The sequence below is a fragment of the Oculina patagonica genome, chromosome 5, assembly GCF_052425735.1.
Source record: "Oculina patagonica isolate OP01 chromosome 5, crgOcupat, whole genome shotgun sequence".
Taxonomy (NCBI): domain Eukaryota; kingdom Metazoa; phylum Cnidaria; class Anthozoa; order Scleractinia; family Oculinidae; genus Oculina; species Oculina patagonica.
This window is the reverse complement of record NC_135762.1, coordinates 4,356,908-4,384,644: the sequence shown is the minus strand read 5'-3', so window position 1 is coordinate 4,384,644 and position 27,737 is coordinate 4,356,908. Positions and strand designations below refer to the sequence as shown.

The following is a 27,737-nucleotide window of genomic DNA, read 5'->3' as shown; positions in this document are numbered from 1 at the left end:
CTGCGAGCAGGCTCACCTTGGGGCGAGTGGCAAGCATACGCCGCTCATGTGTAACTTGTGCATGCCCCAAGGTGAGCCTGCTCGCAGGATACAGAAAAGGCTTCTAACATTCCTCAATAGACCATATTCGTATTCTCGGTGTTGGACTGGAACTAGCTTGCAATGGAGGCTAATGCGGGGGAATATCATTAAAAAGAGTTTAGTGTGATTTGCATTCAAAATTGAAAAGACTACCTGCATTTACCTCCATTGCAAGCTAGATCCAGTCCAGTACCGAGAATTCGAATAAGGCCTATTGTGGTTATGAACATTATTACAGTCAAAATACTCGGTGACTGCTGTGTCTAGTATTTCAGAATATACCGTAGAATTCCGGTTATAAGCCCTGGGCTTATACAACTTCGTAAGGGGTTTTGGGTGGGCTTATAAACGGAGGGGCTTATATCCGGGAGGGCTTATAAGCGGAATGAAAAAAACGCCACGGTAGTGTTGATGACAATACGTTTTGAAGTTAAAAACACATAATAAAGCAACATTTAGCCCTATTCAGTACTGTCATCTGGTAGAGGGGGGCTTATATCCGGGGGGGGGGGGCTTATAACCGGATGTATTTTTTTGTTTCCAGGATGATGGGCCTATAACCGGGGGGCTTATAAGCAGGGGGGCTTATAACCGAAATTCTACGGTATTTGATTGACGGCGAATGGCCTCATTGGACAGCAGTTTCTGTTTTAAACATTCAAATTTAATTTGAATATTGTAAATCATCCAACTGTGAACACGTCAAAAATAAACTCAAATATTTTTTTAAACAACCAGGGTTCAAGGACATGCTAAAATGAAAGCATGAAATATCAGAAAAAAATCATGAAAAGTTGTGCACAAATCACATTGCATGGAAACACAAAGGCAATTAACAGCAAAAACTTTGTGACCTATCAACTTGAAGATCTTTACTGCACGTTGATGGAGGATGGACATGGCATTTAGGGTTTTGTGGGCATGTGTTTAGTATTTAATGTTCGAAAAAAATTATGGTTAAGTCATGGTAACAATAAGGGTATGAAACCTGCATCGCTTCATTAATACAATTTCTATAACCTGTCGGAATGGTAGTCGATTTTATGTTCTTATGCTCGCCAGTTGTATTTTTCTTGCCTTCAGTTATAGCCTCAGGGTGTTTATTAGGCATCGGAGATCAGAGGCTGAATTTCAAAGGCCTGTACTTATTTTTTTATAAAGATGTGGAACCTTTCAAAATCATTCTCCGGTTACTTTACACTATTCTCCTGCTATTACAATTCTTAATAAAAACCCTGTAGCCTTGAATATAAGGTGGCCAGGTGGAGTCTGCATTTGAACCAAGTGGCAAATCAGGCTGGCCGTTAATTCAGTTCCAGTAGCAACCAGAAGTATTTCTACCCTACATTCACTCCTTGGATGGGATGTTAGTCTGTTTAACAATAAGACTACCAGCCAGAGTTTTCTATAAGCGAACTCAAGGAGGCGTAGCCGAGTTGACTATTGATCATAGAAAATGAGAGCGAGTAGTCTAATTGTTTTACCAGAAACTTCAAATGATTGCAGTTGAAAACCCACAATTTTATGTAATTTTGAGCAAAACAATCAATTACAGAGCAGCGTGCGCAGGTTTTTTTGAAAGCAGATTAACACTAACCCAGAATTAAAAGTTGATTAAGTGTTCAATTTTTCTTGCATAAAAGTATTTTTTATTGCTTACAGAGTTTGAGATAACTAACTGTGTTTAAATAAAGATTATGACATGACATGAGTTTAATGCAGCTGGCAAATTACCAGCAAACACAATGATTGTGTTTGCCCCCAACTCAAAAACAGTATCAATAAAAGTAAAAGTCTGCATTCAAGCCTAGTGGCCCATCAGGCCATAGCTTATCCCAGTTTCAGTAGCATGAAGCGACTGGAACTGAGTACAGCAAAAATCCGCGTATAAGAACAAGTGGATTAAGAACACCCAGGCCTGATTTTAGGAAATAAAGTACCATTTACATAAGAACACATTCAGCCTGAAAAATGAAAGTTGTTCTTATATGGAAAAATATCAAAGATCAACACTACTTTTCATTGCACACATAATAGTTCCACCCCAATTACAGTACAGTATTGCCTTGATTTATCAATTTTATTAAAATTAAAATACAATTGTGTGCATATATATTGATTTCATCTATTGGTAGCCTAGTATGTTCCTTATTTTAAGAAACTTGGTTTAAGAACACTTAAGAACACTTACAGGCTGATTTTGCAGATTATAACCCTTTATATAAGAACCAAATCAGCCTGAACCGTAGCCTGTTCCAGGTGCGGGCGCGCGCGACGGGGGGACTAAGGGGGGGGGCCTCGCTCGCCCCCCCCCCCCTCCCCTATTTTTTTCCTCCCGTTTTCGCGCTCCCCTTCCGCCTGGACAGGCTACCTGAACCGCCAAAATAGGTGTTCTTATACGCAGGTTTTTACTGTATTTCTACTCCTCCTTGGATGGGATGCTAGTCCATCGCAGGGTTACCCCCAGCAGTAAATTCACTGGTACCCATTTTATTTGGGTGGAGAGAGGCACTGAGAGAGTAAAGTGTCTTGCCCAAGAACACAACACAATGAACCTGGTAAGGGTTCGGACCCAGACGGCTCGATCTGGAGTCCAAGGCACTAACCATTAGGCCACCGTGCCTTCCACAATTACCTTACTTAAAAGTAGACCACTAAATTTTTAAACACTTCCACAACCTGATCATTCCACCATGTCAAATTTTAATATTTACAAAATATGTTGTTTACTTCAAAGGTAAGGGAGAGGGTAAAGGCACCCTGTATTAGTCTACTGGTAGTTAGCTTACTCTCTTTATTCCTTTTTTGTGCAAGTCTATGTTTGAAATGAATGAAATGATCCTCGCAGAGTGTAAATATTGTTGAGTCACTTGTGACAGTGTAGCGCACAGGATGAGTTGGCCATTCTTAAAGTGATGTGACTTATTTAAGAATTGTAGAAAAAACAAGCAATGTTTGTTTGTTTTTTAGCCTGCATAGCTGGCGGCATTGTTGGGTTTTAAAGTGCGCACAAGCAAGCGGCGAAGCGGTGACAACGAGCAGCACAGCCACGAGAGGCTTGGGGCGGAGGAGTTGAAAAGCCTCTCGCGGCTGCCCCGCTCATTGTCACGACTTCGCCACTTGCTTGTGCGCGCTCTAAAACCAGCAACAAAACCACCAGCTACACAGGCTATTTGTTTTTTTTATATAGGGGTGGTTGCAACTAATGTGAGGCAATTTTTAGATAAGTCTGTGAACAGAATCACTTTTGGGAATACGCGTGCGAGTGGCAATGCTGTAACAATGAGTCAGCAAGCAAGGTGATCCTGGTGGCTTTGGCACTGCCATGTGTATTCCCAAGCATGAGCCTCCTAGCAGGAAATTCTTGGATCGCACCAGAATCCAGATCAAGGTGAGCACAAGGGAAACAGCTTGATCACACGATGCTCCCTTGTAGCCAGACCACACGCAGTGCTGGGTAAGACAAACCACACAGTCCTGTGACAAATTCTGATATTAAGAATTAACTATATGCTCTCAGGCAGCATCAGCAGAGATAATACAATATGCAATTATGTAGATGGCGTGACTTTCCAGCTGTGTTGTTCTTGAGATCTTCACAGAATTCTTTCCAGCTTGTGGAAATGGCAGCTGTCATTGACTTTAAACCAATGTGTCGCAATGTGATCAAATTAGACTTGACTCCATGTCAACCTATGCGAGAAAAGAAAATGAATAACAATACCCAGTAAGCAGTTGTCCCAAACAACTCATTTAGCTCACCTAGAATAATAATTTATTATTGATATCAACTTTTGATAAAATACAAATGAGGGGCCATTACCTTGCACTAAAGAACACTTTCTCTACAAATTTATAGCCATCAGTTTTAACTATAAACTTAAAGGGTACATAATTATAATAATAATAAATAATACATAATATTTTAAGAGGAGGTCTCCAATCACCTAGGGGTGGTTTTCAGGAGGGTCCTCTGAAAAAATAAATGTTTAACCTTAAAATACATTAAAATCTAAAATATAATAAAAAGATAAAACCTATGCGGTACGCTAACTATGTAAGATTAAAAATTAGAACAAGAATTAAAATACTACTAACTAAGGTTAAAAATGATTTAATAAAAACTGTTTCAGTTTGTATTTAAAAATAGTTTTCGGCATCAGTTTCTTTAAAGCACTAGGTAGTGTGGCCCAGTCATTAATGGCTTTATAATATGGTTTGCATTTTCCCCATTCCGTTCTTGGCCTACTGATAATATATAATATATACAATATATAATTTTAACCCTTTCAATCCCAAAGGAAGTTTAAAGTCTATTTAAGAGGAAATCCGCCAGGGCTTCGAGTAGTTATTGGACAAAATTATGTACCAAAACTATTTACACCTGATTGCAAGCTTTTGTGTTACTGCTTCAAATATCTTATCGAAAGAAATCTTTTCTAACAACACCACACATCGAAAACACATTTTGAAGTTCCGCTGAATTCCACTGAATCGCTTAAAAGATGTAAGCTTTTGCCCATAGCTTGTGAATTTTAAATATCATTTTCTCAGACTCTGATAAGAAATTGTTGTACCAGAATTATTTCCACCTTATTGCAAACTTTTTTGTTACTGCTTCAAATATCTTATCAAAAGAAATCTTTTCTAACAACACCACACATCGAAAACACATTTTGAAGTTCCGCTGAATTCCACTGAATCGCTTAAGACGAATTTACAAAATGGCTACACGTGAGATTTTGCCCATACCTTGTGAACTTTGAAATTCATTTTCTCAGACTCTGATAAGAAATTGTCGTTGGTGTTACCACGGATAATTACTTACATCTTTACCTTTTATTAAGGGTAGGAAATAACGCAGTAGGATTTAAATTATTCTGGAAATTGATTTTTGTCCAACTTTAATAAATATTACTCCACTTCCTAGTGGATTCCGTCTTAAGTTCTCATCACTGTTTATACCTACAGGTATTTTTTTCTCAAAGAGTTACATGCAATGGCCTAATGGTTAGAACACTGGACTCTAGATAGAGCGATCTGGGTTTGGGCCTAGGCCGGGGCCACCCAGGTGTATAAATGGGTAACTAATGAAACTAGTAAATAAGAAAGATGGTAATTTTTTTTTTTTTTTTTGGTTAGAGCGCCCAGCCGGTATCTGGGAGGCCATGGGTTCGATTCCCGTCGGGGACTCAGAATTTTTCTTTGTCCCATGCTCGAGTCATGTTGAACACTTCATCTTCATTATTTATTACCGAGCTTAAAAAAATTTACCATCTTTCTTATTTACTACAAACTTGATGAATTCAACATTGCTAATCCTAGCAGTATGCAGGACGCGTGTCACTTATCAACCTAGTAAAATGGCCCAGCTCACAACGAGTCTCGTAGCTCAGTTGGTTAGAGCGCCCAACCGGTATCTGGGAGGCCATGGGTTCGATTCCCGTCCGGGACTCAGAATTTTTCTTTGTTCCATGCTCGAGTCATGTTGAACACTTCATCTTAATTAATGAAACTAATGTAACAGCGAAACTAATGCTGGAGGTGAACGCTGTGGTGGACTAGCATCCCATCCTGGGGGAGAGTAGAAATACTCCTGGGCCCAAGTGTTCAAAGTGCAGATAACACAATCTGCTGGATTAATCACTATCTATTGTATAGGGTTGTATGTTTTGTTAATACTCATCCACCAGAAAGTGATTTATCCAGCAGATAGCATTGCCAGTCCTTTGAACAACTGTGCCCTGGTTGCTTAATGCTGCACAAACCAGATACCGTAATGATTCGATTTAGCGCCCGGGGCGCTTATTTACTTTTGGCACCTTAAGGGTGGGCGCTTATTTGAGACAGGGCGCTTATTCGGGACAGGGCGCTTATTTAATTTTTTGCGAAACAACCAAATGTTCAAAACAAAACTTTAATATATATTAAAATAACTAACAATAACATAAACTGTAACAGTAACAAATGGTTGAAAGTTCAGTTACTTTTACAAGAATTGTTCATTTTAGCAGTAATATAAACATGTACCGTACGGTGAATGTTCATGAATTTATCGTTTCAACATGGATGACTCAGTTCAGTAGGGAAAGTTAGCGCTTTTTAGAATAGGGGCGCATGTAAGAATGGGGGCGCTTATTAGAATTGGGGCGCTTATTAGAATAGGGGCGCTTATTAACAAAAACACATTGGAAGGGGGGCACTTATTCAGAAGGGGGCGCTTATTGGAAGGAGGGCGCTAAATCGAATCATTACGGTAAGTTCTGCCAGTATGGACCACCTGCCCAATGCAGAATTTACCTTTAACCATTTTCCAATATGATGTAAACAGAATCTTAATGACATTACTTCAGTTGATTACCTCTCCTTCAACAGACTCCACATCAGGAGTGCCAGGGCTTTCATACTCGTCAGTTTCATCTTCAATTTCTTCTGCTGAATCATCATCATCATCCTCAATCTCATCATCGTCTTCATCAAGTCTCTATCAGTGATGTTGGGAGAAGCAAAACATTCGGCATAACTACAGAATACATGGCCAGTTTTGAAGACATATATATCTGGTGGCTCATTTGGCTCGGTAGTCACTGCCTAGCCAAACAAGCCACTAAATCTTCACACCGAATACTTCCATTGCCAAGCCAAATGAGCCACTAAATCACACACCAGAGACTTCCACTGCCGAGCCAAACGCACCAAACGAGCCACTAAATCTACACACCGGATACTTAGCCCACAATGCAATGACGCATAATACAATAACTTCTCGTTCTTACATCCACTGCCGAGCCAAACGAGCCAAAAAATATACACACCGAAGACATAGAGCACAATACAATAATAAAAAACCAGCAAATCCTCGTCCTTTACATCCACTGCCCAGCCAAACGAGCCACCAGATTCACCAAGTGACTGAAATTGAGATCATACCTTTTGGAGTGGGTTGGGGGGGGGGGGGGAAGATTACAATAATAGAATGTACCATTTTATGCTTACCTCTTGTTTGTCTTTGGTTTTGGTGGTACCAATTGGAAGAATATCGTTGCCCTTATCTAGGATCTTCTTGAGCTACCAAAGAAACATCATTTAGTACAAAGGGTATAAAATAAAGGTGTCAATTTAGCCAGAGTTTCTTTCTTCCCAGCACAGTAGCTAATGAAGATCAAGGGCCTAAATCCCCAGGGGAGGGGGGAGGGACTCGAGGTATACAAGACGGGTGGATCTGACGGAGCTTCATATTCCAAACCCCCCCAAAAAAATACACAAGCCTGAAATTTTAGACCCAAAAAAATACATGGCATCAAAAATTCCAACCCAAAAAAATGGCGCGGCCGCCCCCCCCTCCCCGGAAAAAAACTCTTACCAAACCAAAAAAAAACGAGACTCAAAAGTTCCAAAAGAATATTTTTTTAAGACCTAAAAAAATACGAGACAGATCCCTTGACCCAAAAAAAAAAAAAAAAAATACAGAGCGTGTAAATTTTCAACCCAATTGGAGCAGAAATAAGAGAATACGAAAATCGAAAATTCATTTCGGAAATAATTTTAGCGACCTTCAGATTTGACTACGAGTACGAGATCGAGTACGAGTACGACTTTGGAATTTTGACACAATTGTATCCCCCAAACTATAACTCTTCCCTGTTGCTGACAAACACATAAATAAACGTTAGGGGTAAGATTGGTGCGATAAATGATTATAGGAGCCACACGAATTTGGTTTGAAAACTCGTACCCGTACTCAATCTCGTACTCGTAGTCCAATCTGAAGGTCGCTAATGTCCGTGGCTCTAAACCGTTGCGGGCCGTTTGAAAATATTTCGTTCTATGCTTCTATGACAAGCTAGGAAATAGATTAAAACACACCGAAGCTGCATATTCTTCCTCTTCTTTAGTTAAGGCAGCGTCATCGTCTGATTTCTTTTCTAAAGTGAACCAAAGATCGTCTGCGACTCGTGGAAGAAGCGACGGGAAAGTTACAGATGAGGTCGCCATCTTTGATGTTTTGAAATTCCCACGAAATTACCGCTGACATCTCTGGCTCACTGACAAGAAATCACTTCATGTAACATAAACGTACGTGTACACGCTTTTTGGCTGTTGTGGAATAGAAAATCAAATAGTCTGCGAATGCAAAGAACGAAATAACTGTGATCCTTGTGGGAAATTATAAATTTAACAATCTTTAATGCACCAGAACTCATTGTTTATCTTGCTTCTAAGAGGTACCAGTTCCAACAGAGGTGAAAAACTAAATTTTAAAAAAAGCTTTTTGAGCAAGGACACTTCTTACAATTTCTTTTACTGCAGTTTATATCAGAGCAGACCCAATTTTATATGCCTTCTATCGCTTGTGCGCTTATTACAGACAGTGGTTGAGACGAACTGAGCTTCAAAACAGAGGGATGCCTGAAAAAGAAAAACAATTGACCTCCTGTTGCTGGATAAATTGTCTTGGTATACTCTCTTGAAATGTCAGATGTCATAGAGAGCGGCTAAACAGGGGGGATAATGGTCCGGGGGTACTCTCTATATTTGGACTGACTCGTTCCCAGTCATCTCTTATGCGAAAATTGCAAGACGCGAAGGATGATTCCCTCCGTGCTCAACAGTCGACTCGTTATTCAAATGAAAAACTAACAAAAGATATGCAGTATCCCTTCTGTAGATATGTGAAAGGGGTACCATTTTCCTATCGAAGGTATAGGACGTCAGGGCGAAGCCTGCTCGTAACCAAAATTTTCGTGTGCCCCCACCGTGCTTATGGGGCTTTTATGGTATAATTATTTAGCACGAGTGTATATTTTTCGTGTCTTTTCGTGATCGTTCGTGTCCACATCTCACAGACTCACAGTTTTGCTATTGCACTTTGTAAGTTCTTGAAGGCCTCCTCCGAGGCATTTAATTAACGATTTACCGAGGAGCTCGGCTAAAAAGAAAATTGACTTGTCATGGGATCTTTCCATCATATTGAAGGGTAATTAGTTAATTATTTTCGACATCAATATTTTCTCCGTGTGGAAACAATGCATGACAATCACAAAACTGACAACGGAACGCCGACATATTAAAGACAGCACTTTACTCGATCAGCGTCATCAGCTTTCTAACAACGAGCATGTATTGGGCCAGCCTGAATTTCAGACGTCTCTCTCTGGCCGCCTGCTCCCGAGAAGAGACCAGAGAGAGACGACTAAAATTCAGGCCAGTATTGGGCTGAAAGAGAATCAAAACAATCCTGTCGATGCTTGTTCAACTATGATTTAATTTCCTACAAATCACATGCAGTTTCACGGTTTCTTTTTTCTTCCGGCAGTGCCGTTACTAACAAGAGACAAGACAAGGCCCTCGTCTTGATTTTAACCCAAAACTAGAAAGACAGCCTCTAGAACCAAAATATGTTTAGTTAGGAAAATAATCCACTGAACAAGAAAGAATTAATTTTCTTAAGAAATACCGTTTTGAAAAATGTTTAAGAAAGAGTTTCAAAGCTTCTTGATTTCCAAATTTTCTGGCGGGCATGAATGCCCCGAGAACCGCCTAGCAAGTAGATCTTGCCACGTTTATTGCAAAGACCGAGTTACGGCCCTGCTTCGGGAATCGGGAAGGTAATTAGTGATAATGGAATGACGTGTGGAGAGAAGAACTCAGAAAAAAGTTTGAGTTCCCTTTCCAAGGGTTAACGCATCGCTAGTTGCTCCCCAGGGGGGGGGGGGGGGGGCAACGAACAATAACGTCGATGTAGCTTATTAAAATTCTGCAAACCTTGCAAAAATCCATTATTCTTTGACCGCAGAAGGCGATCGAAAATTTAGAGCGTCGTTTTATATTTTTTAGATCTGTTTTAAACACTATTATATTTTAAGCTATGACCACAGATCGCCCAGCTGTTTTATTCACAAAATTATATCAGGGTATTTACGTGCGCTGCAGCACTCGTAGGAGCAGATAACCTGAATAATAATATTAATAATTTTATCAGAGTCAACTGATAAAAGCTCCATTGCAAACAGCTTTTGCGAATATTTCAGTACCGTTGTCAACATTATATATTGTATTTTTAAAACCCACTCATAGACGAGCGTTCCTCCCAATAAGCCCGGGGGGGGGGGGACTCGCATTTGAAAGGGGCGGGGATGCTCGTCGTCTCGCGTAGGGGTGTAAATTTCTGATTTTTGGTCTCGCTTAGGGTGTTCCAGGCCAAAACGCCAAATTTAGTGTCTCGTGTGCTGCACCATTTTGGGTCGAGCTTGAGCACACCGTCTCTCTTTTGGGGTTCTTTTCAAAATTTCCAACGAGCATCCCCGTCCCTTTCAATGGGTCACCCGGGCGCCAGACCGTGCACGGACTTAGCTACTGGGCTGAGAAATGACATTAATTCGTTAATTAAATCCTCTAAAGTGGGGAACATTTCATAACACACTATAGAGAGGTACGGATGCCCAAAAGCAACGAGAAAAACGGATTGCGATATGGGATTTTGAAATATTGTTGGGCTGAACAGTTTTCAAAGTAATCCTGTTTGCTTGTAACCGAGTAGAGGACAGTCTAGTAACCGGGAGACACATATGGTTGCAATGAAGCTATGATGCATGGTTTGCCATTTAGATCCATTTATTGAATACTTTCTTGCAAACATGTTCTTAGCGGATTTGGAAACTTAATAAAAACTAACTAGCGTGACACAGTCGCTAACTTGGGTTACGGCTGGCAATTCTCGTTCATATTTCAAGCAGTGCAAAAATCTCTTCTCATTTCATCTATGTTTTTAGTGTTTTGTTAGTTTTTTTTTTTTGGGGGGGGGGTGTTTTTGGAAACAATTTTCTCAGAAGTTGTAAAATTTGGATAAATAAGAAATATTGAAGATAAAGTAGTATAAAAGAAGAAGTGAAAATTAATAGATGAAAAAAGAAAAAAGTCACCTGAAAACTGGAGTGCCCTTGCGTGGAGGTCACCCTGGTGGTGTTTCAAAAATCTTTTTCTACCTTATTTATACCTCTCAAAATTCAATGTGCCGCTAATCATTAGTAATTTGGATGTTTTGTCTTTTGTTAGTCTCAGTTCAGTTTGGTGGACAAAATAATGTATTGACAGCCTAAGTCAGCTTCCTTAGACATATCAAACTGGTCGCAGCAAATGGGAAAGTGGGTAAACTGCTGAGACTTGCATAATGGTTCCGTTTGCGCGGTTTGGGTTGCCCGATCGATCCACGACCTATAACTGTTGTTGGTGTCCTTGAAACTAAACCTGTTCCGTAAAAAATGAAAGACAATGCCCTCAGTCAAAAATGATACAGTTAACTTTCTCTAAGACGGACACCTTCGGGACCGGGCGCAGCTGTCCGTCTTGAGGGTGTCCGCTCTGTAGAGAGTCGAGGTAACATGACACCAGTAATTCTGAGATAATAAAGCTAAACCTTTGCACAGTGTAACAAACCTTTGGTAACTGCAGAAATACTAAAATAATAAAAGGAACGTATTTGCTTTTTAAAGCAAAAATTGAGAGCTTCTACAAACTGTAATGCTGTAAGTAGAGAAGGACCTCTTTAGTGTCCATATACGTAAGCAAAAAAGTAATCCGTTAAAGCGTCATTGTTTGCGATTAGTAAGCTTTGTATACACGTTTCCTTAGAGCACTGACTAACTTTGCGAAGCCTTTTGGAAGTATTTTCACTAATAAAACATGTTATAAAGATACCCCTCAAGAAAGTGTCCGTTAATAATTTCAAAGTGTTCGTTGTCCGTCTTGGAGAGGTGTCCGTCTTATAGGGAGTTGGGTTACAGTAAAATGAAAAACGGCAGGGACCATCACCAGGTGTCCGTCTTATGGAGGTGTCCGTCTTATAGAGGTGTCCGTTAAGAGAGAGTTGACTGTACTTCCGTTTTTGGAAAAAAACACATTCTCTTTTATTATTACCATATTAATTTGTTTTACTTTTTTTAGTTGGATCTCCTATCCGGGTGGAAAAAGTGAAAAACCCAAGCGAGGAACAAATAAATGAGCTGCATTCCGAGTATACCAGAAAACTGAAAGACTTATTTGACAAACACAGGGATGCTTGTGGAGAATCAACGGATACCACTAACTTGAATTGTCAAATGCTGTATGACTGGAAAACTGTCTAGAAATTCCGAAAAGAGCGAGAAAGAACGCTATTGAGGGCTATAAAACAAGAATCGAAATAAGCAGTATGACAAACAGTGAAAAATTTGATATCGTAAACTATATCAAGCGCATATTGAATTTTAGCAATTAAAAAGGTTTTTTATTCCGCTATTTTTTTTGAAAAAAATAAACTTGATGCAGAAGTAACTCAAACACTGTTAATAATAAGCAATAATATTCCTAGTGATAATATTCCACCGTCAACCCACTGAAAGGGTGAATTTCCTTTCCTTTGAAGTGCGTAATCTAAGAGTGTCAACATGCGCCGAAAAATGCATGGACGGCTGGCGTTGCAAGTCTTTCGCAGAGCTGGGTAAATGTGTTTTCTCTATTTCAGTTCATCGGCCCTCAAAATTACACGACAGTTGAAATATACTGAATTGTTCCTTAATAAAAGTCCGGACCCTTTTTTCCAATACTCCAAATTTCTAAAACAATTAACTGTTAACTGTTTTGGAAAGATGCGTCCTGACTTTTATTTAAGGGACAATTCGGTATATTTCAACTTTCGTGTGATTTTTTTAACCTGCATATTAATGCAAAATTCGTGCTTTTCTCGCAACGTTTGCCAAATACTCATTAATCAATGCACAAAAATCTTCACGAAATATTCAGATTTAGCAAAGCGAATTTATTGCAGCTGCCATGAATTTTAATCGAGTACATAAACAAGTCTCAAAGGACACGCCGATCTTTTTGATGTTGGTCACAGTTGTGTGCGAGCCTTCGTCTTCCTCGATGAGCTTGGCCATCTTCGGGTGAGTAAGTCCACCGGCGTTTTCTATCTTGTCTTTGTTGTTTATTCGTCTAGTTGTTGTAGCTTAATAAAAGTTTTCGTTGCGTTTAGGTTTCGTTTCAATTTTGGCCGTTAAGCGGCCGGTTTCCTGAGCTAACCAGTGGGAATGTGAAAAGTCAAGCGTGCTCATGGTAACGCCATATATAAATCGTTGTTTAAGTCAAGCTTCTGAAGAACTGACGGATTTCACCGAGCAAATTTGGTCTTCATTCTTTTATTTGTTTGGCAGCAAGCACGGAACAGAAGGTTAGAATGTTTAATCCAGCTACAGCTACACTTTTTACTTCGTATTTTGTACTTGTAACGTTCGGAGTGCTGCCGTGTATACATTTTCTCTCGCCTGGAAGGCCGCTTTAAATTCAGAGTTAGAGAGATTATAGTTGCAACTTCCTTCAAAAGTCTAACATAACACCAGTAATTTTAATAACTTTTACAAAGTTTATTTCGCAGGCTGAGGGACTTACCACGAGCGAGGTGTTGCAGTTGGCTGACGAAAGCTTGGTTTCATGGGTAGATTCCTATTGTTGACGCTGGAGAGCAAGGCAAAAGTTCTACAGGTGAAGTTTGTTTGATCTACTGAAAATATAAACACGAAAAATTAGAAAATTTCCGTGGTTTGTGGCAACTGTTACATTACAAACCACTTTCTGCTGTTCATTTAGTCATCTTTCTTTTGATGGTAGTTTAATATTTTTTTAAGCTTAGAACGATAATGTAGCCAAGAACATAGCTAGGGCTTGTTACGAATAAAGTTTAAAATTTGGAGAGATCAACAAAACTACCCACTTTCTTTCACAGAAATTAAAAACTTCTTTATATTTTATTTGATCGCTTTGCCAGCGAGGCCAAAATGCCAGCACACGTGAATATGTGCATGAGAGTAGTCTTGCTTTAAATTTGTGTATTTTTTCCAGCCACTGTTGTCACTGTTTCAAGGTAGAGAAGTTTCTTTAATTCCACTGATGTAGTATTTGTGATGATTTGTTTTGTTGCCTGAAAAAGACGTGTAAAAAGACGCAGTATACTCACTCGCGTATTTTTGTTTCACTAGGAATGTTTGTTGGAGAAACTGCATCATACCGTACATCCATTCTGGAACTCGACGAGTATTGACGCAAACTAGGGCGCCTTGTCTACAAAAAGATAAGTGTCTGGTTCGAAAATTTCCTGCATGCCTTTGCATTTTACCAGTTTATGATCAAGAAATTTTAAGTAATTTGGTTTTATAGATAATTAGCCAGCGTAGCTTGGCGTTCTAGTCAGTCAGGGAGAGCGAGAAATCGCGCGCGCGAGCAAAGCGATTTCTCGCCCCCGCTGACTGACTAGAACGCCAAGACGCTACGCTGGCTAAAAGATAATGCGTTAACTTTTGATAGTCTCATAGAGAAATAGACGAAATGTTCAGTATTTTCGATGCCCGAACTTGCTTCACTGATAATAGTAGGCAACCTAACTTCAAAGGTCCTTTTTTCATATGACAATCCCGGGGGGGGTACTCCCTATAATGGCCTATACGGGGAGGCTCCGCCCGAAAGGGGTACCTTTTTCAGGCTCCAGGTATATAAAAGGGTAGGGATTTCACAAGTTTAGGTATATGAAAGGGTAGGGAAATCTGCCATAATGATATTTAAAAAGGCCTTTACATTAAATATTCCGAGCAGACGCAACTTTTGGCTGTATCGTCTTAATTTATTAAGCGCTACATAAAAATGACAAGAAAACTTCCCGTTTTAGGTAAATGTGATGTTGTGTAGGTATATGAAAGGGGTGACTTTTTGCAATAAAAGGTATACAAAAGGGGTACCTTTTCTATCAAAATGGTATATAAAAGGGTAAGGGGTTGGATCTCCGGGCGGAGCCTCCCCGTAGAAAACTTTTTCAGTACCCCCCCCCCCGGGATGACAATGATCAGTAAACCAGAAACGAACCTGACAGCAAATTAACAGCTCGACTAAACAAAGAAAAATGACTTGATTAATCACTGCTGTTTCCCTTTTCTGTAGGTTGAAGGCAAGAGCGTGGTTACAACCGGAAATATCTTATTTCAGGTAAATTTCATGCAGTCTTCTTATTTTTACTGTCATTCACTTTTTATTGATTTCAGTACAAGAGTGATGAAAATCGTATGTCTCATTACTTACATTATTGATACGTTATCAAGTATGTCATAATGAAGGTCGTTGGCAAAGGGCAATTTTCTTGATATAATACCAAGTACTCACAACTCACATTTAAAGAAAACTAAGGCAACCCGTTAGGAGAATATATATATAAAAACATATAATATATATTTCGAGTATGGGACTCAAAACAGAGCCGTAACCAGACCTTTGCCATAGACAAGGCAAGATCTTGCTGGTGGGTTCTGGGGGCATGCTCTCCAGAAAATTTCGAAATCTAGAAGCTCGGAAACTCTTGCAGAGTTCCCAACAAAAACATATTTTTGTTTTTAATTTAGGGTAAAAATCTAGACGAGGCAATTGCCTCGTCTTGCCTCTTGTTTACATCAAGCTCATTCTTTTCTGTGATCAACGTGAAACTCTCAAATATTGCAATGTATTATTTTTATTGAAATTATTGTTTCAAACTTCTATGAAAAAGTTTAGCTCTGGTATACTTGTAGTATACCAGAACTAAACTTGTTCATAGGAATTGTCTTGACAAATTAGGATAGCTTAATTTATTAATGTCTCCTCTTTTTTCTAGACGTTGAACACAGGTGTGTTGAAAGAAAGTACAGCCATTTTGGATCGCAGTGTGTCGCTGTTGGGCTCTGAATTCATCATCAGTTTTGTTATCAATTTCTGTTGTTTACCGCCGGTGAATCATCGATTTTAATCCAAGAGTAATCAAATCTTTAAATTGTCTTCTCGCCGTTGTAGTAAGTCTTTATTTCAATAGGTTGACTCTATCAGCTTTTACAATAAAAACTGTTATCAATAGAGACCCTAGTAAAAAGTAAAATTTAAAAAGTCGCTATAAGCCTTACAATGTACCTGAAATGGAAGTTAAAAATATTCAAACATATAAGGATACTAAGATTTAAGCTAAAATTATGTTGCATGTGTATAAAATCGAAAGATTTAAAAATTACTTATATTTCGAAAACAGTTATAAATTTGGCAACCGGAATAATTGTATTCTATTGACAAATTGTCAAGTATCTAAGTCGTAAAGTAAAGGTATTTTCTACAACGTATCGCCAATTTTTCATCACAAGCATTTGAAAGTCAGTAAGGACAATTTTTAACTCGGCCCGGGGACTTAAACTAGGATTAAAGTTACTCCATACCTGCGTTGAGCTATATCTGTGAAAAGATATTTTCAATCAATTTAAACCTCAATATTTTGATAGAACTTTTTCAAAATTAAATGAACTTAAAAAGTCTTGGAACACACACAAACTATTAAAAGCAACATATTTTAATAACTGAAGTTAATAACCCCAAAAATGTGCGTATGTTTAGTGAACAAAATATAAACATAGCAGTGTTGTTACAAACAATCTGCACGGCAATATTATGAAAACTTTTAGTGGTACAGTAAAGGTATTTTAAAACAGTTCTGATTAAAAGTACGATACATTTATTAGTAGCGGCAAAAACACTTTCTAGAACTTTCGGCGTGACTACTATTTCCTAATTACAATGTGCTAAAACTTGGGGGGGTTTTTTTTTGGGGGGGGGGGGGAAAAAAAAAAAAAAATTTGTTGTGGCAAAAAAAAAAAAAAAATAAAAAAAAAAAAAAAAAAAAAAAAAAATAAAAAAAAAAAAAAAAAAAAAAAGAAAAAAAAAAAAAAAAAAGAAAAAAAAAATATCCCCCCCCCCCTCCAAGAAAATAATGGTCCGTCCCTTACAGTGATTTCGGCCAGTGACAGGTCAATGATAACAGCGCGACAGCGCCTGTAACATTTTCGCTTTACAATAATTAAATGTGAGATGAAAACTCTACTTCCCCTTTATACAGTGACAGTGACAATATATTATTATTCAATATCAGGTGATGAGAACAACTAAGGGATATTGTTCTGATGTAGCATTAAAATATGTGGTATGGAGATTTAATTTTAGATTTGTCTGCAATAGCACTCAAAAAACTTGGTTTTTTAGTTTCTTAGCTTTTTTTCTGAGGCTGATGTTTAATCTCAATTTTGTTTCTTGCCTCTTAAAAATATTCGTTACTCGAGGAGAAATAAGATCTTTATCACTCTATTTGCGGCATAAATGGTTTGAATAGAAATCATTATTTTCCCTTGCAACAATGAAATTATGTACGTTCACTTAATTACACATTCAATGTTTTCCTGCGTTACAGAAGAAAAGTCTTATTATATAATTGTAAATGAAAGGAAACAACAACAAAGTGATACAAAATAATTAAAAAAAAAAACAATACAGGACACTTATTCCATAATTCTTAATCATTAACGTTTATTCTGTGTTATGTATTCTAAAAAATTGTCCATTTTTGTTCCTCTCAACAGATAGAGATTGAAACGTCAAGAAAATGAGCAACAACACAGAGCCTGAGTGAATTAGTCTAAAGAAAAGCCAAGAACATTTGCAAACTTTTTTAAATAATAAATAATGAGTGTTCTGATAAAAAACGTTATAAATGTTTGATATATGTACATTATAGGAACTTGCACAGTTTTCTCTTGCTATTTAAAGGGATATATATAGAAAAGTTATTCTAAGTAATGCGAAAATAATCACAAAAAGCAGGAAAAATTACACAGAAAAAATAATCCAGAAGAAGATTGCAAACTAGTACAGTTAATACGTTTTCAAAAATATTCAGCCAAGTACACTAGTTGTTCTCTGCAATAGCTATTTCATATATTTCACTTAGTTGTTTATTTTTCGTTCAAATGTGTAAAGGAAACTGTCAAAACAGAGGTCGTTTACGTGTAGGCAACTGACGTATGTGGTTTACTAAACTTAAAAAAGAAAGTTTTGTTGTTCACTGAGACAGAGTCGTTCTCAATCTCATGTTATCAGCAATCAACGCAATAATAAGTTAAGTTTACTTTACTGATTTAAAGAATACGCTAAGAGCAGATTAAAGGCCTGGGCCAAATGCTCTCAAAAACTTTCTATAATATAACGTTACTTAGTGATTTAAGAGTAAAAGGATAAAAAATACGCTGCACCACTTGAAAAGTGAATGCGGTGAAACTTGTGTGGTTGTCCTTTACTTTTCCACTTAAATTTGGTTTACTCCGATGAACATTTCTTCCTCGCCCAAAGAAGGGGATATTGCCAGTGATATTATGTCCACCGTGGGGAAAAGTGTGCTCATATATAAAATTCTTGTCTTTCATTGGGGAAAAGGTCGAAAGATTTTGAAAAGGAAATAACATAAACTCTGAACCATTATCACCCAACCTCTTAGAGCAACTCTCAGCCCCAATCCTCCATCGGATCATCACAAAGTGCAAGGCAGCGAGGCGTGCGATCCATTCTGATTAGCCTAAAAGCACTTCTGTAAGCGTAAATTACACTCTGGTTAGTCTACAGCCGAGTTAGCTTAAGAAGCTTGGGCTTGACGTTTTTATTTGAAGAAGGGATTTCTGATGTGCCTCGCTGCCTCGCACAATTGTAAGACTCCTCCAACCACGAAAGCATATCATAGGGAGACTTTACTGCCGTTGACAATTCTTCACCCTCCCACAGGAAAAAACCAAATGAAAAGGTGTAAATTCCATCGACAATCTACAATTTCCTGCGGAGAAGATTGTGGGAGGATGTCCACAGTCCTTCACTCCCCTAAAACGGTAAAAATATTACGAATGGCCAAAATCAAATGACATAACTAATTTTTATTTAAAACCACGTTATACTGGTTTTTTCTTCACCCTATACACTTATACCCCCAAGAATTATTTCTTGGACTTTTTCCTTGCACGAATTTTTTGTCCCTCCCCCAATCACTTTTCTAATGGTGACTTCCGTAACTCTCATGAATATTCTCATGAATGAGGTTGGGAATAGTTAAACTCCCGCGATCCCTCTTAAACCTCAAGGAAAATTACTATTTTGGGATGAAAGTTACCATTCCCAAGAACTAGGCCAGGGAAAAGGTTAATTGACTTTATTTGAAAAGGAGGAATTGCATACGAGGGTAAACCAAATTTATATGGAAAAGTTACAATTGCAGCGAGATCAATAAAACAGTGCACCTGTACTTGTGCAAAATGAGGCCGGAATATATGAATAAATTAACCCGAGGAAGGGTGAGTGGGAGTACCTCCCCCTCGCTCTCTCCTTCTCCGAGTGGAGGGGGAGAAGGGTGAGTGGGAGTACCTCCCCCTCGCTCTCTCCTTCTCCGAGTGGAGGGGGAGAAGGGTGAGTGGGAGTACCTCCCCCTCGCTCTCTCCTTCTCCGAGTGGAGGGGGAGAAGGGTGAGTGGGAGTACCTCCCCCTCGCTCTCTCCTTCTCCGAGTGGAGGGGGAGAAGGGTGAGTGGGAGTACCTCCCCCTCGCTCTCTCCTTCTCCGAGTGGAGGGGGAGAAGGGTGAGTGGGAGTACCTCCCCCTCGCTCTCTCCTTCTCCGAGTGGAGGGGGAGAAGGGTGAGTGGGAGTACCTCCCCCTCGCTCTCTCCTTCTCCGAGTGGAGGGGGAGAAGGGTGAGTGGGAGTCATTTTTTCTGGTCTTGTTTTTATACCCGCCCGTTTTAAATATAAAAGCAAGAGACGCGGACACAAGTTTTTGCCGTGCGAAGCCTTTTTGGCTAAGCGGCTTTTTTTTTTCATCTATGTTCATTTGCTTAACTTTTATTTTAGTAGAAGGTTTAATTGAGCATTTTGTTCACAACCCCTTTATTTGTGCTCTTTTTGCCTTCTTTACATAAGGTTGGTTCTCAAAATGTATCTTGTGGCTAGTCTTAAAGACAATTCGTGTTATCTAAATATTCTAATATACTAAAAAACGAACGCAAAGATTGAATATCAGAGTAGTGTTTATTTGGTCTGAAAATGTTTAATGTTGATAGTGAAAATGAGCAAACGTCGTGATGTTTTTCTGATGCATTTTTGAAAGAATTAACTGTTGCGATCCTTTACTGTTCATAACCTTTCATTTGCCCTCTCGTCTCAAGCTCTGTGCCTGTCGACAAGCAAAAAAAAACTGATACATTGGAAGGCATATTCATGAAAAGTTTACTGAAAAGTTATGAACAAAATTTTGTTAATAGGTATATAATAGAACACTTACTATGTGATCGACGTTTCTTCTAGGCAAGTTGTTCTGCAGTTTTCAGCAAACGGATTCTCGTGATCTATACGTGCATTTCTGTGGGATTAACAGATACGTCCAGATTAAGACGGAATGCATCAGGAAAACGAGTAATATTTGTTTAAGTTAGACAAAAATCGAGTACAAAAAAATACCACAATTAATTGAATCCTATTTGTTTGTGAAAACACCAACAACAATTTCTTATCAGAGTCTGAGAAAATGAATTTCCAAGTTCGCAAGAGCGATGAAAACTTGAGGTAAAATTCCATGTGTAGCTATCGCCTTTTAAACGATTCAATGGAATTCATTGGCACTTCGAAATTTGTTTTCGATGTTTGGTGTCGTTGGAATTTTCTTCAATAAATACTCGAAGTCGTGGCGGATTCTGTCTTAATTCTTGAAATGATCAGATTAATTTTCAATTTTAGGAGAGAGCGAGGGGGAGGTACTCCCACTCACCCTTCTCCCCTTCCACTCGGAGAAGGAAAGAGCGAGATAGTCTTATCGACTATTTTGCAGATGGATGCCCGATAATTTTCTGTTTAGATTTTTAACCAAAGCTTAGTGATTTTTTAAATAGATGAGAAAGTTTCACCAGTACTGATACCGCAAAGGCATTTTTTAAAATTTATTAAACCTACAAACAAAGTACAGTCAAAAACTTCAATCATCCTGTGAAAGTTGCATTTTTCGTGGATTTTCTCGTACTTCCTTCTTTTTTCTCATAACTTATCGCTGCTTAAAATTTATGTAAACTATTATTACTGATATTCAGTAATAGCTCGAATAACTGCAGCTCTACCACTTTTGTCCAAATTTATTAGTATTTAGCATTAATAAGTATAGTAGTAGATGGCAGAAGTGTTCAGCTAATAGAATTTGAGGTGGCTTCCCGTAAAAAAGAGCTTTACCCCGACGCGTCCGCGGGCGGCCCCTTCTGCTTCCGTCAACAACAGAGAAAGACCCGGACCGGCAGAAGTCATTATTAAGAATAGTAAAGCTATGGAACTCTTTAGATAAAGACTTAAAACTTGAAGAGTCATAAATTTTTAAGAAAACTCTGACAACTTCTCAGCGAGTTTTAAATAATTTTTTTTCTTATTTCTTCATTTTTCTTTCTATTCTTTTTATTTTTTATAAAAAGGGTACACATTTTAATTTTACATTTTTTCCTTCATGTTGTTCACTGAAAAACCTCTTTAGGAGTGTTCAATAAAATATCTTATCTTATCTTATCTTATCTAGGGTAATTGTAACACTACAACAAACTGTAACAGTGTTTGTGCTAGTGACTTGTCATCATATCTGGGCCGGGTTGTTCAAAGCAGGATTAAGCTAATCCAGGATCAGTTCACTTTGAATTCATACGATCAGTTAATCGTTTATCTGAATTCTTTTTTTTTTTTTTTTGCACATTGTTTAATTGGAACAGTGTAAAACTGGAAAGTAATTTAGCAACGATAAACACATTTTGAAACAAGATGAATATAACTACGATAACTACTAATTTCTAGCTTTATCCTGCTTTAGAGCAACCTGGTCCTGCATCAAGGTCACTAAACACTTTAGCTGCCCCAGCGACTCGGCGCGCGGGCGGCCTTAGCAATTGAGAAATGACCAAGAAATGGTAAAGGCTATGTATCACAAACACTTTATTTTTAACGCTATTAGGAATACCGTATTTACATTAAATTTGCAGGTGTTACAAAAACAAAACAGTTTCTCCAGCATGTAGATTACTTATTAACTTCAAAGCAATTAATGCTAATTGAAAAAGCAACGACTTTTCTTGTTGACGAACAAAAGTGAACTTGTACCATGCATTCAATTTTCCAAAAGTCTAAATCAGATTAAAAACTTTGCGACGAAGAATGTTATAGAGATACAATTTAAGCAAGTTGTACAAATTTTCTCCTTGTGAAATAACGCAACCAAACATTTTTTGTCGACTTTTACCACATGACTACAAAGAAACAATTACTGGTATTTTCAGGCATCATTTCTCTGCCAATCACGAGTGAAAATAATTAAGCGGCATTTGGTATCTTTTCAGTGTTAATTCTGTAATATCATAGTTGCTTTTATTAATTGTCATGTTTTTTAATTGATAAGGCCAAGTAAAAAAAAATGTTTCTCGTCCCCGCCCGCGTCAGCTTTTTAGGGCCGCTTCTCTTTTTTTAATACAGTGGAACCCCGAGATAACGATCCTCGATATAACGATATTCCCGATATAACGATGAGTATTCCATCTCCCGGGAAAAATTACTGTAAAATGTATGGGACAGTACCCCGATATAACGATCTTCGATATAACGATATTCCCGATATAACGATGAGAATTTAGCGGACCGAACGTAAAATCTTTCCCGATACAACGATATTATCAGTTCTCAGTCACAATTTAAGCAAAACACTGAATTTAACACAATAACATAACAGTAATCGAGTAATCTCTAACGTTTCTGTCACAGCTTTGTACGATTATATACGAAAATACTACTGTGTTCTAAGCCTCTTTTTCAACTTTATCCTCTTTATCCTCCTAGTCATTAGTTGTCATTCAATAGTTCTCTTTGTTTCATTAACTTTAACTAGGTTTACCCCGATATAACGATATTTTCGGGTTATTTTACGGCCTTATCGTTGTATCGGGAGTTTCAATATAACGATTCCTCGATATAACGATATAATTTTAATGCTCCCTTGGCATATCGTTATATCGGGGTTCCACTGTATTTTTTATTGGGAAAGTTGGAACGAACAAAAACCAACAGGCGTTACTCCTCAATTTAAGTACAAAGAAAATTTGTAAGGCATGATGACTGTCTGCGTTTTAATAGCGAAATCAGGCCAAAAGTTTAAAGCCTCGGCACGCTAGGTCCGTACTGGAGAGGTCAGGATTTATTTTGCAAGTTCGCTTCTGGAGAATTTGACGATGGTGGAAATAACAAAAAAAAAAAAAAAAAAAAAACGCCCGTCCGCTCTCTTTTTTATAGAAATCCGGACAAGTAACATTTTTTTCTTTTACTTGGCCCTAAATCAGAAAACTTAATGATATATTGCGACAATGTGCCCTACTTGCTGATTTTTTTTTTTCTCACCACCTGTCTGTTTGAAAATGTATTGATATTGTGAGGAGAAATTGTATGTTGGTCACCAATATTGAGAATAAAAAAGTTCATTGTTAACTGGCATATGTTTAATTTATTCACTTTCATTCCTAAATTTCGTTCTGTAAGTGTAGTATCCAAAAGCGAGAACGTTTAACTTGACTTCACAATGATTTTGCTTGATAAATAAATCTTAGATTTAACATTTTTCGAGATATTGAAAGACTTTTCTCTTTACCTTCAAAAGATAGGAAAATCACTATTTCGTTTCCGAGAGTTTGTGCCAAAATTGCCCTATGTGTGAATTCAGAAGGTCTTCAAACAAATCTAAAAACAAATGCAGAAAAATACTTTTTTTTCACTAGATTTTCACGGCAAGTTCAGAGAAGAAATTTTCGACAAATATTTTTATTTCACAAGACTCAATCGAAAAGTTAGTTAACGTTTTGGCTTTCCAATGCAAAAAGGTAAGATTGAAAACTGGAACCAAAGAAATATATAATTTTGAGCTATCAATATGTATTGAGATGATGATGACAACGGTGAAATATGTTTTGTGCCTTAATTTGACAAATCGCAAGGCTAGCAAATTGTAAATGATAATTTTTGATAAAATGCATTTCAACATATCATGCGCACATGATGAAAACTCATGCCACGCAACTCAAAGGACTAAGACTTTCCAAACATCGCCCCGACCCCGAAAAACTAAGTTCCCAAAATTTAAACCTCAGATCATGGGCGGCGGAACTTTTTGAAACGTGGGGGCCCATCGTTCTCCAAGCCAAGCGCATAGCCCCCCCTCCCCCTTGGCGCACACATCCCCCTATCTCAAATTTCCCAAAATGTCTTTAATCGGTGAGTCCGTGATCGATTTTTATGACAATGCATAACTAGGCAGTTCAGACGATCCTGCTTCGTGGTGCTTTTGGGTTGTTCTTTTGACGTTGGAGGGCAGAAAATGGACCTTCTGAAGTCGCCGATACCACAGGTAATGTAAAATACAATCTTAACAGATTGCGGACCTCTCCAAGTAGCGTTTCAGGGAAATGAGTTTCGTTGAAAGTCCTACACCATATATCCCGCTAAGCACGATGCTGATAAAACGATTTGTGTCTTGACAAAACAATTAATGCTGCGCTAGTGATACTTTTAACACTGAAATGTGGGGGGAGCCCCCAAAAAATTCTGTTTGGGGGCGGGGCTACACCCCCCTGCCCCCCTGCTCCGCCACTTATACAGATGAAAAAATAATTCCAATAATAAGCCATTCCTCATCTCTCCCAACGAATATAAGGCCATGCATGGAATTCATATTAAGCTCCAGAAAAAACTTAATTAAACACTGAATTGCTCCCTGGTATAAATTTAATCTGTGCAGTTCACTGTATCACGGAAAATGTTAGGAACTTTAAGAATATTTTGATGTTCAGTTAACGTTTTGTTTTGTTTTGTAAAAGCCTTATCCCTTCAAAAAATGTCCCAGATGATAGCGCGTTACCCCCCTCCAAAAAAAGACCCACAGAAAAGGGTTTTGAAGAAAATACATTAATCTCTTTTTTGTACTGTCAGAGGGGTTTTATTTCTCGAACTTATTTTTTGGCGAATTGTGACAGTATGCAAAACGTTGCATCCTTTTCTGAGTACAACTTTGAATCTGCGCATTTCGAATCTGATTGGCTTAGAGAAATGCAGTTTTTAGTAAATTCGATGTAGAAATAAGTTAATTTGGTGCAGAAAAATTGCTTAATCGCAATTTTTTGTTAGCCTTTGAAAAATTGTCCCCCTGCTTTTTTTTTATCTCAAATTGCACTCGAAATTATGTGATTATCTATACAAACAAAACGAATTAATACTAGCACGTGCATGCCATTTCTGACTTTCTTAAATTCTTGTTTGGTTAAAAAAAAGACAGTTCAAAATTACGACCTCGATTTTTCAGTATTCGAATCGTGTCTCAAATTGTTAAGAGGAATTCCGCAGACTTCGAGGTATGGACAAAAAACCTACCCTAGCGCTCCTTCCGCTCCATCAGCACCACCTGGCTCACGCTACGTCCGAACACCGCACTCTCCCCTCCACCACCTCGTCGCCCCGCCGCCCGCCTCCCTCCCCCCCCCCCTGGGGCGGCCTCCCCTCGCGTCTAATTCCTTTTCTAATTGCTGTACATTTCTTTTAATGTTATTTCTGGGAATTTGGTAGTTCAACGAGACAATATCTTTTATGATGATTTTTTTATTATATAAACTAGAGTTAATTTTCACGTGTGAAGATATGATTTTTTTGCGCGAAAGATTATGTACTTATTGACTGAGTGGGAGATCATACATATCTTAAACACTGTAAAAAAAAATGATACGTTTCATATGTGAAAATATCGATTTCGTCACATTTGCTGATGAGTTTGCCATGTTTCAAAGGTGACTGAGCCTAAGTTTATCGATATTAAGTCGAAACATCTTCGCATCTTTCGCGGCAATCTTCGGCAATGTTCGGGAACATTCGTATGATCTTCGGACACCATTTTGAAAATCTCCGGAAATCTTCGAAAAACGTCTTTTTCAGTAAGTTTATAAAATAAACAAAATAACGCTCAGTAGTAGATATTAATTTGAACACGAGAAGATAAATTTCATATCTTCAAGCAACCATGTGTTATCCTCTATTCCTTTGTCACATAAAAAAAACTTATCGGAATTAACATTTTTGATAACATATACTCAATATACACTTAAGTTTACAAAAAACGGCAACTATGATATCTATGCTCTTGATTTGAATTCCACCAAATGTTGTGGATACTGAATGATCATCACGGCCATTTTCTAAACTTCTTGTTTGACTGGAAAAATATTTATTTTTTTCGTAACTTATTCAAACAAATTTTCGTTTTTAATCAAGACTCTGACTTAGCACTGACAATTTAATACAACAATATTTGACAGTTTTGCTTTGACCTCCGAAAATAAAGAACTAGATTTTACCCTTTCCGCCCTAAGCTCAAAATAATAATTATTCTTATTGCTGATTGTCTTACTTACATTTGTTATAATGTTATATAGTTCGTAGAATTTGGTAATACAAAGATAATTTGACAATTATATCAATATTGAAAAGAAGCACTTTTAATTTTGATAACTCCGAGTATGAAATGCTAAATAACAGAGTAAATTAGAAAACTGTGATGTACTTATCTGAAATAACATGCTTCCAATTGTGAACTTGCGTCAGAGTCTAAGATCTTCATCGTCACTTTCATCCAAAATGTTTGCAGGCAGTAAACCATACACTTTATTTGATACATCTCTATCCAACCTGGAGTAAACAAGAGAAACGTTAACATAACTAAAGCATACCTAATGTTTCATTCAACATGTCCACTAATTGCAATTTTTATTTCAAATGTAGTGATTTTAAAACGTCGTTTTGCATAGCTTGAACCAACGTCAGTGCTCTGACCAGTTAGGTAATATTATTCATATTTAAATTTTTTTGTTGTTTCGCGCCTTTTATTTCTTTTGTCGATAATTTCCCCCTTAAAATTTGTCTGGACAAAATAGTTGACATTTTTTAATAGTGAAAAACAACAGGGACATTATGTTCACTTCTTAGTCTAGAATGGTAAATGACAAAAAAATTAAGAAAACTATGATATACTTATCTGAAATAAGATGTTTGCAATTGTCAACTTGCGTCAGAGTCCAAGAGCTACACACTTCGATCCAAAATGATTGCACTCAGGAGTCCATGCACTTTTCTTTCATACATCTCTGTTTAACCTGAAGTAAACGGATGGAATATCAATATAACCTCCTTTTCCCTTCCCGTTTAACGCCTGCTACGCAGGCTAATTTAATTACAATAGATGTTTTTAAGTCGTGGTTGCGGAGATCTAGTCTTTTTAGGCAATCAGTTTCCCGGTATTAGGTTAACTTGTTTTATCTTATTTTCATGTATTTCCTGATTTCTCTGCCAATCAGATCATTTTTAGGCCCAGCACTAACGAATGTAGTTCTCCTCGAACACTGCTCACCATCCATTAATAATGATTTGCTGTACTGAAAGACATTCGACGATTTATCGACCTTATACACCCGGGGGGGGGGACTCCTATGTGAAACGGACGGGAATGCTCGTCGGAAATTTTGAAAAGAACCCCTAAAAGAGACCAATCTGGGTGTGGCTCAAGCTTTTCTTGACCCCTAAAAGATACCAAAAAACTAAGAATAGAAATTATATTTGTATATTTCTTCGTGTGTAACCCTAAACGAGACCATTATGGCTAAAAATATTGGCGTTTTTCCCGGAACACCCTAAGGGAGACCAAAAATCCAAAATTTACACCCCT

The 27,737-nt window shown here is 37.9% G+C and overlaps 1 protein-coding gene and 2 long non-coding RNA genes across 5 annotated transcripts; 2 read left to right on the top strand and 1 right to left on the bottom strand.

The window, feature by feature from the left end:
• Positions 1-1,766: 1,766 nt before the first annotated feature.
• On the bottom strand, positions 1,767-8,082 carry LOC144653957 (uncharacterized). 2 transcript variants are annotated; one of them, XM_078514089.1, is made up of 6 exons: positions 7,948-8,082; positions 7,078-7,149; positions 6,443-6,565; positions 3,239-3,774; positions 2,453-3,002; positions 1,767-2,319 (listed from the first exon to the last, which is right to left on the bottom strand). In XM_078514089.1, exons 1-4 carry the CDS (start codon positions 8,074-8,076, stop codon positions 3,748-3,750), a joined length of 351 nt encoding a protein of 116 aa, XP_078370215.1. In that variant the 5' UTR covers positions 8,077-8,082; the 3' UTR covers positions 1,767-2,319; positions 2,453-3,002; positions 3,239-3,747. The 2 variants fall into 2 exon arrangements, with proteins under 2 accessions (XP_078370215.1, XP_078370214.1); XM_078514088.1 differs by having other exon boundaries at positions 1,768-2,319; positions 2,453-3,774.
• Positions 8,083-11,240: 3,158 nt separating this feature from the next.
• LOC144653936 (uncharacterized) lies at positions 11,241-14,518 on the top strand. Its single transcript, XR_013570847.1, has 4 exons — positions 11,241-11,310; positions 12,887-13,004; positions 13,481-13,599; positions 14,094-14,518. It is a non-coding gene; the product is annotated as an uncharacterized LOC144653936 (long non-coding RNA).
• A 428-nt stretch (positions 14,519-14,946) lies between these two features.
• LOC144654905 (uncharacterized) lies at positions 14,947-19,217 on the top strand. Of its 2 annotated transcripts, none has more exons than XR_013571015.1 (3): positions 14,947-15,090; positions 15,749-15,761; positions 17,042-19,217. It is a non-coding gene; the product is annotated as an uncharacterized LOC144654905 (long non-coding RNA). The 2 variants fall into 2 exon arrangements; XR_013571016.1 differs by having other exon boundaries at positions 15,749-15,923; positions 17,526-19,217.
• Positions 19,218-27,737: the final 8,520 nt, after the last annotated feature.

Excerpts from the sequence above, each read along its gene's own strand:
- LOC144653957 (XM_078514089.1), bottom strand. The coding sequence starts at position 8,076 with ATGGCGACCTCATCTGTAACTTTCCCGTCGCTTCTTCCACGAGTCGCA. Across the intron at positions 7,150-7,947 it reads AGGAAGAATATGCAGCTTCG|CTCAAGAAGATCCTAGATAA; the intron begins GTGTGTTTTAAT and ends TTTCTTTGGTAG. Across the intron at positions 3,775-6,442 it reads TGGAGTCTGTTGAAGGAGAG|GTTGACATGGAGTCAAGTCT; the intron begins GTAATCAACTGA and ends TTTCTCGCATAG.